The 12,193-nt window shown below is 70.1% G+C and overlaps 1 protein-coding gene across 2 annotated transcripts in view; it reads left to right on the forward strand.

Annotated features, from left to right (window-relative positions):
* Positions 1-12,193, forward strand: part of FLNC (filamin C) — a 100,357-nt gene that overhangs the window by 18,108 nt on the left and 70,056 nt on the right. For both annotated transcript variants that reach the window (XM_045028107.1, XM_045028115.1), the window contains exons 3-11: positions 2,654-2,751; positions 5,073-5,223; positions 5,470-5,588; positions 6,257-6,334; positions 8,138-8,300; positions 8,385-8,585; positions 10,216-10,353; positions 10,680-10,806; positions 11,100-11,236. In XM_045028107.1, coding sequence (XP_044884042.1) covers positions 2,654-2,751; positions 5,073-5,223; positions 5,470-5,588; positions 6,257-6,334; positions 8,138-8,300; positions 8,385-8,585; positions 10,216-10,353; positions 10,680-10,806; positions 11,100-11,236 — 1,212 coding nt within the window. The remainder of the gene's footprint in view (positions 1-2,653; positions 2,752-5,072; positions 5,224-5,469; positions 5,589-6,256; positions 6,335-8,137; positions 8,301-8,384; positions 8,586-10,215; positions 10,354-10,679; positions 10,807-11,099; positions 11,237-12,193) is intronic.

Consider the following 12,193-nt stretch of genomic DNA (forward strand, 5'->3'; position numbering starts at 1 on the left):
CTGCCCTGACCCCACGTATCCACCCATACACCCCCCGACCCCCCCAGACCTGCCCCGGACCCCCAGACCTGCCGCAGACACCCCTAGACCTGCCCTGGACCCCCCTTATCCACCCATACCCCCCCGGATCCCCCAGACCTGCCCTGGACCCCCCTTATCCACCCATACACCCTCCGACCTGCCCCGGACCCCTCCGACCTGCCCCAGACCCCCCCCCCCGACCTGCCCCGGACCCCCCAGATCCCCCTTATCCACCCATACACCCCCCGACCTGCCCCGGACCCCCCCGACCTGCCCCGGACCCCCCGTATCCACCCCCGGACCTGCTCCAGACCCCCCTTATCCACCCATACCCCCCCCCCCGGATCCCCCAGACCTGCCCCGGACCCCATGTATCCACCCATACACCCCCCCAGACCTGCCCCAGACCCCCTCCGACCTGCCCCGGACCTCCCTTATCCACCCATACACCCCCCGACCTCCCCCACACCTGCCCCGGATCCCCCTTATCCACCCATATCCCCCAGACCTGCCCCTGACCCTCTGTATCCATCCATACACCCCTGGAACCCCTGGAACTGTGCTGTACCCCCCATACCTGCCCTGTACCCTCGTACGCCCCCCATACGTCCCCTGGACCTTCCCTGTACCCCCCCTCTACATCCCGTATCCATCCGTACCCCCCTGGACCCCGCTGGACCTGCCCTGTACCCCGTACACCCCCGTACCTGCCTCATACCTGCCCTGTACCCCGTACACCCCCGTACCTGCCTCATACCTGCCCTGTACCCCTCTGTACCCCCTGGACCTGCCCAGTACCCCCATACCCCTCTTCTACTCCCCACACACCCTCTGCGCGCCTCCCGTACACCCCTGTATCTGCCTTGTGTCACGGGGCCCCCGGGCGCTGCTCTGGAACTGCTCCCCACCAAGCCAGGCAGGACTCTGGGGAGCCTCCTCTCCCTCGGAGCAGCCTGTCTGGAGGGCAAGAAGCTCACACGGCTTCACCTCCTGGGTCTGACCTTGGAGCATTCAGCCTCCCCTGCCCCTCCGTGCGCTTCCCCCAGCGAGTCCGCCCAGCGGGGTCCTGGGGCAGCCAGAGGGTCCTGTCCCCCAACTCCGCAGCCAGCCGTGACTCTCAGCCAGCCAGTGGCACAGAGGTTTGTTAGACAACAGGAACACTGTCCACAACAGGTCTCGCCAGTGCAGACAGCAGGACCCCCTTAGTTAGGTCCATCTGGGGCCCCAGGGAGGCCACAGCCCCACTGGGAGGCCCGAGCCCCGTCGGGCTCCCCTCCATTTCCCAGCCAGCTTCCAAAAACTCCCAACCCCCCTCCAGCCCCTGCTCTCTGGGCTGTGTCTCCTTCCCGGGCCAGGAGGTCACCTGATCTCTCTGTCCCCCCCACCTTTCGCATCCCCTTGCAGGGGGCAGGGCCTGGCCAGAGCTGAGCCCCCCCCCCCAGTATTCAGAGGGAACATTAATACCAGTCCCACTTCGGCACCCCTTGTATGCCCCGTACCCCCCTGTACCCCCCGCACACCCCTTGTATGCCCCGTACCCCCTGTACCCCCCGCACACCCCTTGTATGCCCCGTACCCCCTGTACCCCCCGCACACCCCTTGTATGCCCCGTACCCCCCGTACCTCCCGCACACCCCTCGTAGGCCCCGTACCCCCCGTACTCCCCGCACACCCCTTGTAGGCCCCGTACCCCCTGTACCCCCCAAACACCCCTTGTACCCCCCGTACCCCCCGCACACCCCTTGTATGCCTCTGTGCCTGGCCTGTACCCCCCGCACACCCCTTGTATGCCTCTGTGCCTGGCCTGTACCCCCCAAACACCCCCTGTACCCATCCTGTAGCCCTGTACTCCTGCCTAGTACACCCCCTGGACCCCCCGAGACCCCCCTGTACACCCTCTGTACCCACACGCTGTGCTCTCCCCTACACACACACACACCTATGCAAAGCCCCCTACAGCCAGCCCCTGTTCATCCCCCCCACCCGACAGACACCCAGCTCCGATATCCCACACTGCAAACACCTGCCCCCCACTCCCCATGCAGCCCCCCAGCGCCTGTGCACCACACTCAATACACACAACCATGCCCCCCCCCAAAACACAGACCACACTGCAGTGCAAACCCACCCCCCAGACATGTGCCCCACATTCGCTCACAGACGCACCCCCTGGGCGGGAGGGGGGAGCCCGCACCACATGGAGGGCGGCTCTGAGCCAGTTCTCTGCCCTTCGCCAGCCCTCGCTTCCCGGGAGCTCTGAGTGCCAATTACACCCACCCCCACCGCTGCTGCATGGCTCAGATGGGGAAACTGAGGCACACGGGGCCAGGCCTGGCTCTACCCACTAGGCGCTAGGCTGGACAGGAGGGAGGAAGGAGCTGTCCTGAGTCCAGTTGGGGGTGGGGGGGGGCAAAGGAATCTGGCTGTGGTTTGTCTCCCACCCCAAGAGTGGGGCACTCTCATGCCCATAGGGACCCCAGCCAGGAGCCCCCAGACTGGAGCTGGCACCGTGCCAGGGAAGCCCACAATGCCCCATTGTCAGCAGGGCTCCTGGCGAGACGTCTCTCTCTGCCAAGGCCGTGCCCGCCCCGCCCGCCGGTCTGACTCGGTCTCCCCCGCTCCTTCCCCACAGGCCTGTGCCCAGACTGGGAGACCTGGGACCCCAAGCAGCCCGTGGAGAACGCCCGGGAAGCCATGCAGCAGGCGGACGACTGGCTGGGCGTACCCCAGGTACGGGACCCCCCTGCCGTGTGGGGGCCAGACGGGGCACCCCTGGGTGCTCCGGGGTCATTCTCTGGGCTGGGGCACGACCCCGTGCGGGGGCCAGACGGGGCACCCCTGGGTGCTCCGGGGTCATTCTCTGGGCTGGGGCACGACCCCGTGCGGGGGCCAGACGGGGGGCACCCCTGGGTGCTCCGGGGTCATTCTCTGGGCTGGGGCACGACCCCGTGCGGGGGCCAGACAGGGGGGCACCCCTGGGTGCTCCGGGGTCATTCTCTGGGCTGGGGCACGACCCCGTGCAGGGGCCAGACGGGGGGCACCCCTGGGCGCTCTGGGGTCATTCTCTGGGCTGGGGTACACGCCCCATGCAGGGGCCAGACGGGGGGCACCCCTGGGCGCTCCGGGGTCATTCTCTGGGCTGTGGCACACCCCCCGTGCGGGGGCCAGGCGGGGGCACCCCTGGGCTGTTCTCTGGGCTGGGGGCAGGTGGGGAAGCCAGGCATGGGCACGGCCCCCCCCCCAGCCAGCACCCCGGGAATCAGTCTCATGGCAGTGGCGTAGGCAGGTTTTCAGGGTAGGGGGAGCGAAATACATAAAAAAGGTGCCCCCCCTTGGCTCCCCTCTGGCCACGCCCCCTTGGCTTTCCCCCCTCTGGCCACGCCCCCTTGGCTTTCCCCCCTCTGGCCACGCCCCCAGACCGGACCCCCCCCCCCCTTGCAGCTGACACATGGGAGAGCTGCCCCTGGGGCTGGGCGGTTCTGGGTGTCACCCCAGCCTTGTTCGGGGCACAGACGGGGCCTGGCCCTGGCACTGGGGAATGCAGCTGGGGGGTGGGGGCTGCACTGGCACCTCGGGGTGAAGGGGTTGGCAGCTCCCACTCAGCACCTGGCACGGCCCCCAACACGCCGGTCAGCTGCTCGGAACCCAGTTCTGTCCCCTCAGCCCCCCCAGTCAGGGCTGGGGGTCAGGGGAGCCCTGGGGGGCAGCATATTGGGGCTGGGGGCTCTCAGGGGTCTGGGGGCCCTGGGGGGGCATGTTGGGGCTGGGGGGTTCTCTGTGGGCAGCGGGGCCGTGGGCCCGGGGGGCCAGGGGACCCTGGGGGTGGCATGTCGGGGCTGGGGGGTTTCTCATGGGCTCCGGGAGTGCGTTGGCTCTTGGGGGCAGGAGTGCATTGGGGCAGGGGGATTCTCAGGAGGGGCTGGGGGACCTTGGGGGTCACCTCTCGGCAGGGGAGTTTTCGTGGGGGGCTGGGAGGCTCTGGGGGGTCGGATCTCAGGGGCGGGGCGCTCTCGGTGGGGCTGGGGGGCTCTGGGGGGCTGGGGCGCGTCGGGGCAGGGTGCTCTTGGTGGGGCTGGGGGCTCTTGGGGGTCGGATCTCAGGGGCGGGGGGCTCTTGGGGGGGCTGAGGGGCTCTCGGGGGTCGGATCTCAGGGGTGGGGGGCTCTCGGTGGGGCTGAGGGGCTCTCGGGGGCAGGGCTCATTGGGGCGGGGGGCTCTCAGTGGGGCTGGAGGGCTCTGAGGGGTCGGATCTCAGGGGCAGGGGGTCTGGGTGGGGCTGGGGGGCTCTGGGGGGTCGGATCTCAGGGGCAGGGGGCTCTGGGGGGGTCGGCTCTCAGGGGCGGGGGTCTGGGTGGGGCTGGGGGGCTCTGGGGGTCTGATCTCAGGGGCGGGGGGCTCTCGGGGGTTGGATCTCAGGGGCGGGGGGCTCTCGGTGGGGCGGGGGGGTTCTGGGGGGTGGGATCTCAGGGGCGGGGGGCTCTGGGGCGTCGGATCTCAGGGGCGGGGCTCTGTGGGCACGGATCTCAGGGGCGGGGTCTCAGGGGGTTCGGCTCTCAGGGGCGGGGGTCTGGGTGGGGCTGGGGGGCTCTGGGGGTCGGATCTCAGGGGCTGGGGGCTCTCGGGGGTCGGATCTCAGGGGCGGGGGGCTCTCGGTGGGGCTGGGGGTTGGGATCTCAGGGGCGGGGGGCTCTCGGGGGTCGGATCTCAGGGGCGGGGGGCTCTGGGGGGTCGGCTGTCAGGGGCGGGGGTCGGGGGGGGGCTGGGGGGCTCTCGGGGGTCGGCTCTCAGGGGCGGGGGGCTCTCGGGGGTCGGCTCTCAGGGGCGGGGGTCTGGGTGGGGCTGGGGGGCTCTCGGGGGTCGGATCTCAGGGGCGGGGGGCTCTGGGGGGTCGGCTCTCAGGGGCGGGGGTCTGGGTGGGGCTGGGGGGCTCTCGGGGGTCGGCTCTCAGGGGCGGGGGGCTCTGGGGGGTCGGCTCTCAGGGGCGGGGGTCTGGGTGGGACTGGGGGGCTCTCGGGGGACGCCCTGAGCACCGGCCCCGCTCCCTCCCCCCAGGTGATCGCCCCGGAGGAGATCGTGGACCCCGACGTGGACGAACACTCCGTCATGACCTACCTGTCCCAGTTCCCCAAGGCCAAGCTGAAGCCGGGGGCCCCCCTGCGCTCCAAGCAGCTGAACCCCAAGAAGGCCATTGCCTACGGCCCCGGTACGCCCCCCCCCCCCCCGCGGCAGGGACCAGCCCGGGGGGGGGGACCTGGGGCAGGGCTCTCTGCCGGAACCCCTGCCCCCGGTGGGGGGGGGGGGCTCCTGGGAGCCGTGGCTGCAGGGAGGGGAGGGGGCAGGATGGGGGCAGGAACGGGGGAGGGGGAGGGGTAGACGCGCTCAGGGCAGGGCTATGGGGGAGCAGCCCCGGCTGGTGCCCCCCCCTGAGCCCCGTGTCCCGGTGCCACAGGGATCGAGCCCCACGGGAACACGGTGCTGAAGCCGGCCCAGTTCACGGTGGAGACCCTGGAGGCGGGGCTGGGCGAGGTGCTGGTCTACATCGAGGACCCCGAGGGACACACCGAGGAGGTAGGGGCTCCTGGAGGCCAGCCTGCCGCTCTCGCCCCCCCCCCCCGCCCCCTCACGGGGCCAGGGCACAGAGAGCAGGAGCTCTGAGCAGCAGGGTCTAGTGGGTAGAGCAGGGGGCTGGGAGCCAGGACTCCTGGGTTCTATCCCCGGCTCTGGGAGCCAGGACTCCTGGGTTCTATCCCCGGCTCTGGGGTGGGAGTGGGGTCTAGTGGGTAGAGCAGGAGGCCAGGACTCCTGGGTTCTATCCCCAGCTCTGGGAGGGGAGTGGGGCCTAGTGGGTAGAGCAGGGGGCCAGGACTCCTGGGTTCTATCCCCGGCTCTGGGAGGGGAGTGGGGCCTAGTGGGTAGAGCAGGGAGCCAGGACTCCTGGGTTCTATCCCTGGCTCTGGGGTGGGAGTGGGTCCTAGTGGTTGGAGCAGGGGGCTGGGAGCCAGGACTCCTGGGTTCTATCCCTGGCTCTGACCCTGATTCCCCGTGTGACTCTCAGCGACGCCCTGCACCTCGCTGCTTCATCTCCTCGTCTCTCTGGTGGGCACCATGTGAGTGAGTCGCCCTGGGGCGGAGCTGGGCACGGCCAGGCCCCCCCAGTGGTTGGGGTGCCGGGGAACAGTCCCCAGGTGCCCTTGCGGCCCCCGCCCCAGCCTCACCTCTGGGCCCTTCCTCCGCAGGCCAAGGTGGTTGCCAACAACGACAAGAAGCGGACGTACTCGGTGAGCTACGTGCCCAAGGTGGCCGGGCTGCACAAGGTGAGCTGCCCGCCCGGCCGGAGCCCCAGCCCGCCCTGCGGGGGGGGGGGCTGCGCCCAGTGGGCCCCTCCGCCCAGGGCCACACAGCTGCTGTGTGAGGGTTGGGGGGCTCCCCATGTCCTGGGGGGGTAACGATGCTGCCTCTGGCAGGACACTACTGAGAGTGTCAATTCAGGACAAATCGCTGAGCGCAGGGAAGTCACAGCCCCGGGCTGGGGGCCTTTGCAAACCAGCCCAGCTGGCCAGAGGGGACTTCGGTCTCACCCTCCTGGCTGACCACAAGTCCCACCAGCAATTCCCTCAGACACTCCGGTTCCCCAGGATCACCACCAGGGCCGCTCGTGATGGGGGCGAATGAAAACCAACACCCCAGTACAAGAAAACGGTTCTCCTGATCCCCAAGGACCAAGCCCCAGACCCAGGTCAATATACAAGTCAGATCTTACCCACAAATCACGCTGGTGCCAAACCTTTAGAATCTAAAATCCAAAGGTTTATTCATAAAAGAAAGAAATAGAGACGAGAGCTAGAATCAGTTAAATGGACTCGATTCCATCCGGTAACGGCAAAGTTCTTGGCTCAGGCTTGCGGCAGTGATGGAATAAACTGCAGGTTCAAATTGAGTCTCTGGAACATCCCCCGCTGGGCTGGGTCAGTCAGTCCTTTGGGCAGAGCTTCAGCTTGTAGCAAAGTCCCTCCGGAGGCAAGAAGCAGGACTGGAGACCCAGTGGAGATGAGGCAGCTGCCTTTGATAGGCTCTTCCTTACTGTGGACTTCACAGCAGCAAGATGGAGCTTGGCGTCACATGGGCAAGTCACGTGTCCATGCTTGACTCAGTTCTTCACAGGCTTGTTTACATGTTCATAGACTCTCCGGGCTGGAAGGGCCCTCAGGGGTCTCTGGTCCCACCCCCTGCTCCAAGCAGGACCAATCCCAACTCAATCATCCCAGCCAGGGCTTTGCCTGACCTTAGTTTGAACGCTCCCAGGAAAGCTCCGATGTGGATTGGAGTCTCCCAAGGTGCATTGTCAGTTAAGTGTTTCTTGACTGGGGCCTTAACTTGCAAATTCCTTTCCCAAGAAGCCGCCAGATGCTTTACTAGGCTCCTTAGGCTGTGGCTACACTTAGAGCTGCACAGCGCTGCCGCGGCAGCGCTTTGAAGCGCGAGTGTGGTCGGAGCGCCAGCCAGCGCTGCTCTCCCAGCGCTGCACGTACTCCACCGCCCTGTGGGGATTAACGGACAGCGCTGGGCTCTGATCACACTGGCGCTTTGCAGCGCTGCAACTTGCAGCGCTGGAGGGGGTGTTTTTTCACACCCTGCTGCAGCACTGCAAATCTGCAAGTGTAGCCAAGACCTTAGAATCAAATCGCATTGAGATCCAAGTCCCGGGCCAATATTCATCACTTCAACCACAACAACGATCCACACACACAGCGTAATCACAGCCAGCAAATCAGAACCTTTCCCGACACACCTCACACGACAACCTTTGCACAGTGTTTGCTGCAGACGTATAACAGTGGTTGCAACAATGATCTCCCCAGTCACAGGGTATGTCAGTGATGCCCCAGGGGGCTGTTGGGTTGCTCGATGGGGGGTTCTCCTGCCCTCGCTCCCCCGCAGAGGTGGCTGCATTCAAAAGTGCTCTGGCAGGATCACAGGCCCTATGCAAACAGCAGCCCCCCCCCCCCCCCGTGGTCAGGGGGCTGTGCCCCCACCCCAGTGCCGCCCTGGCTGCGGCTGGCCCCTCGCCCGCTCCCCAGGGCCCAGGCGGGGATTGACCCCGCGCTCTCTCGGCCCAGGTCACGGTGCTGTTTGCCGGGCAGAACATCGACAAGAGCCCCTTTGATGTGCACGTGGGCATGGCGCTGGGTGATGCCAACAAGGTGACGGCGCGGGGGCCCGGCCTGGAGCCCGTGGGCAACGTGGCCAACAAGCCCACGTACTTCGACATCTACACCGCAGGTAGGGGCGCGGGGCGGGGGCCAGGGCCTGGGGGCGGGGGGAGCCCTGCCGGGGGCTGGTGCTCACGCTGCCCCTCTGTGCCAGGCGCGGGCACGGGCGACGTGGGCGTGGTCATCGGGGACCCGCAGGGCCGGCGCGACACCGTGGAGGTGGTGCTGGAGGACAAAGGCGACAGCACCTTCCGCTGCACCTACCGGCCCGTGCTGGAGGGACCCCACACCATCTGCGTCACCTTCGCCGGCACCCAGATCCCCCGGAGCCCCTTCGCCGTCAACGTCTCCGAAGGTGAGAGCCCGCCCCGCCCTCGGCGCCAGCCCCGCGCCCCCCGGCCGGAGCCCACCCTCGGCGCCAGCCCCGCGCCCCCCGGCCTGTGCCCACCCACGGCGCCAGCCCTGCACCCCCCAGCTGGTGCCCACCCTCTGTGCCAGCCCCGTGCCCCCGGCTGGTTCCCACCCACGGTGCCAGCCCTGCGCCCCCCTAGCCAGCCCCCACCCTCTGTGCCAGCCCTGTGCCCCCGGCTGGTTCCCACCCACGGCGCCAGCCCCGCGCCCCCCGGCCGGTGCCCACCCTCTGTGCCAGCCCCGCGCCCCCCGGCTGGTGCCCACCCACGGTGCCAGCCCTGCGCCTCCGGCTGGTTCCCACCCTCTGTGCAAACCCCATGCCCCCCAGCCGGTGCCAACCCTCTGTGCCAGCCCTGCAGCCCCCCACCCATGACTCCTGGCCAGTGCCTCCCCTCCATGCCAGCCTCCAGCCCGTCCCACACACCCCCGGCTGGTGCCCACCCTCTGTGCCAACTCCACAGCCTGCTGGGGGGCACTGGCTGACCCCCTCGACCAGCCGGTGGGGCTGGGGGCGGGGCACGGAGGGGACCCCGCTCGGAGAGCGGGGTGGCAGGGCAGCCTCTGCCCCTGCTGGATGCTCTGCGGCACTGTGCCCCGAACAGCCTCTGCCCCCTCTGCTGCAGCCTGGGGGGAGGGGTTCCCCCCCGCCCCCCCGGCCGGCCAGGAGACACCTGTCCCTGGTACGCGGTGACCCGGAAACCCGGGCGACCTCCCCATCCCGCCAGCCCCGGCCTCACCACGCAAACAGGAATCCCTGACTCACCGCGGCTTCCTCCCGGTGAGACGGGGGCCTGGCTCCCCCCGCCCCTTTCACACTCAGCCCCGCCCGGGGGGCAGCCCAGCTCCAGCCCCATGGGCCAGGAGGGTCCAGCAGCTCCTGGCTGGCCGGACGCCCGCGCAGCAGGGCTTGTGGGGCCCAGGAGGAGGGCAGCGAGCCGGGGGGGGGGCGGGGGTGTCTCTGGGACACTGGCAGGAGCAGGGGAACGGAGCTCCCAGCCTGGGGTAAGTGGGGCGGGCCCCGGGCCCTGCACTGCGCCCCTCTGCCCCCAGTGCTCTACATATAGCAGCCCCAGATATTCCCTAGCCTGCCAGGGGTCGGGTGGGGGGCTCCATTCTTCAGATGGGTAAACTGAGGCACGGGGCAAGCCGGGGTTAGGACGCCCTTGCTGCCTGCTGGGAGCAGCCACCCCTCCCATTGCTCAGTGCCCCCCCCCATTCGTTCCCCCAGATTGGTGCCCCCATCCCCCCCAGGCTGGGCCGGTCTGGGTCTGTCTGCCCCCCCCCCGCCCCGAGACAGCCCCTGCCCCTTTGCAGGCCGGAGGGAGGATCCATTTAATCCTCCTCCAGCCCCTGCTCTGGGCCCACGGGCTGCCCGGCCTGGGCACAGACCCCCGGGTGCCCCGGCTGCGTGGGTCTAGGCTGCCCGGGCTGTGAGATCTCCCAGGTGGCACGGCCGGGGGCTGCCCACGGCGCAGTCCCAGGCCAGCCAGCCAGCCGGGCGGCCTGGGTGAGGGGCAGGAGGGTGGCAGCCAGGGGCACCTCCCCACTAAGCTCTCTCTCCTCTGTCCCCGCAGCCTGCAGCCCCAACGCCTGCCGGGCCACGGGCCGGGGCCTCCAGCCCAAGGGCGTGCGGGTCAAGGAGGTGGCCGAGTTCAAGGTCTACACCAAGGGCGCAGGCAGCGGGAAGCTGAAGGTCGTGGTCAAGGGGCCGAGTGAGTGCCGGGCGGGAGGGGGAGCGGTGTGGGGCCCAGCCGGGAGGAGAGGGCCGGTGCCCGGGAGCGTCACGGGAAAGACCCATCTCTCTCTGTCAGCCTGTCCTCGGGCCAGAGCGCTGGGGAAACCGAGTCACGGGCCGGGTCGGGAGAGCGAGGTGGTGGTGGTGTGGGGGTGTCACTGCTGCCCCCTGCTGGCCAGAGCATGTCACACTGGCCGGCTCTCTAGAGCAGAAAGTGCCGGGTTCCGCCACGCTGGCGACGGGCAGGAGTCTGGAGCGCCCTGGCCTGGCTCGGCTCTCACCGCCTTGCCCCTCTCTCTGCAGAAGGCACGGAGGAGCCGGTGAAGGTGCGGGAGGCTGGCGAGGGGGTGTACGAATGTGACTACTACCCCGTGGTGCCTGGCAAATACGTGGTGGCCATCTCCTGGGGTGGCTACAGCATCCCCCGCAGGTAAGGGACCGGCCCGCGCCCCTCGCCAGCCTGTGGTGCTTGGGGCTGGAGCCAAGACTGGAGCCGTGTCTGGACTAGTGCCGGAGCCTCGCACGCGCGTGTGAAGCGGGAGGAGGGGCTTGGAGCGCCCTGGTGGCACCACCTGCAGATTCCTGCCCAGGGCCGTTCTGCGCTCTCGAGCCGGGGAGCGGCCAGAGCCCTGGCACACTCGTTACACTAGTGGTGTCTCGGTCGCAGAGCAGCAGCCTGGCCGCCCGGGGTCCCCTGGCTCTGACCCTCTGTCTCCTTCGCAGCCCCTTCGAGGTGCAGGTGGCGCCAGAGCCGGGCACCCAGAAAGTCAGGGCCTGGGGCCCGGGCCTGGAGACTGGCATGGTGGGCAAATCAGCCGACTTCGTGGTGGAGGCGATCGGCACTGAAGTGGGGACGCTGGGTAAGAGAGCGGGTGGCGGGGCCTGGGGGGAGGGAGGGGTCTGGGGGAGCGGGTGGTGGGACCGGGGGGGGCGAGGGGTCTGGGGGAGCGGGTGGTGGGACCGGGGGGGGCGAGGGGTCTGGGGGAGCGGGTGGCAGGACTAGGGGGGCAAGGAGTCCGGGGGGGCGAGGGGTCTGGGGGAGCGGGTAGTGGGGCCTGGGGGGAGGGAGGGATCCGGGGGAGCAGGCGGCGGGGCCTGAGGGGAGGGAGGGGTCTGGGGGAGCGGGTGGCGGGGCCGAGGGGGGGGCGAGGGGTCTGGGGGAGCGGGTGGCGGGGCCGGGGGGGGGCGAGGGGTCAGGGGGAGCGGGCGGCGGGGCCGAGGGGGGGGGCGAGGGGTCTGGGGGAGCGGGGCGGCGGGCCGAGGGGGGGGGCGAGGGGTCTGGGGGAGCGGGCGGCGGGGCCGAGGGGGGGGGCGAGGGGTCTGGGGGAGCGGGCGGCGGGGCCGAGGGGGGGGGCGAGGGGTCTGGGGGAGCGGGCGCCGGGGCCGAGGGGGGGGGCGCGGGGGGGGGGGCGGGGGTCGCAGGGCCGGGGGGGGGCGAGGGGTCTGGGGGAGCGGGTGGCAGGGACCGGGGGGGGCGAGGGGTCTGGGGGAGCGGGTGGCAGGACCGAGGGGGGCGGCGAGGGGTCTGGGGGAGCGGGTGGCCGGACCGAGGGGGGGGCGAGGGGTCTGGGGGAGCGGGTGGCGGGACAGGGGGGGCGAGGGGTCTGGGGGGGGGTGGCAGGGCCGGGGGGGGCGAGGAGTCTGGGGGAGCGGGTGGCGGGGCCGAGGGGGGGGCGAGGGGTCTGGGGGAGCGGGTGGCGGGCCGAGGGGGGGGGGGCGAGGGGTCTGGGGGAGCGGGGTGGCGGGGCCGAGGGGGGGGGCGTGGGGTCTGGGGGAGCGGGTGGCGGGGCCGGGGGGGGCGAGGGGTCTGGGGGAGC

Source organism: Mauremys mutica, chromosome 1 (assembly GCF_020497125.1).
Source record: "Mauremys mutica isolate MM-2020 ecotype Southern chromosome 1, ASM2049712v1, whole genome shotgun sequence".
Lineage (NCBI taxonomy): Eukaryota > Metazoa > Chordata > Testudines > Geoemydidae > Mauremys > Mauremys mutica.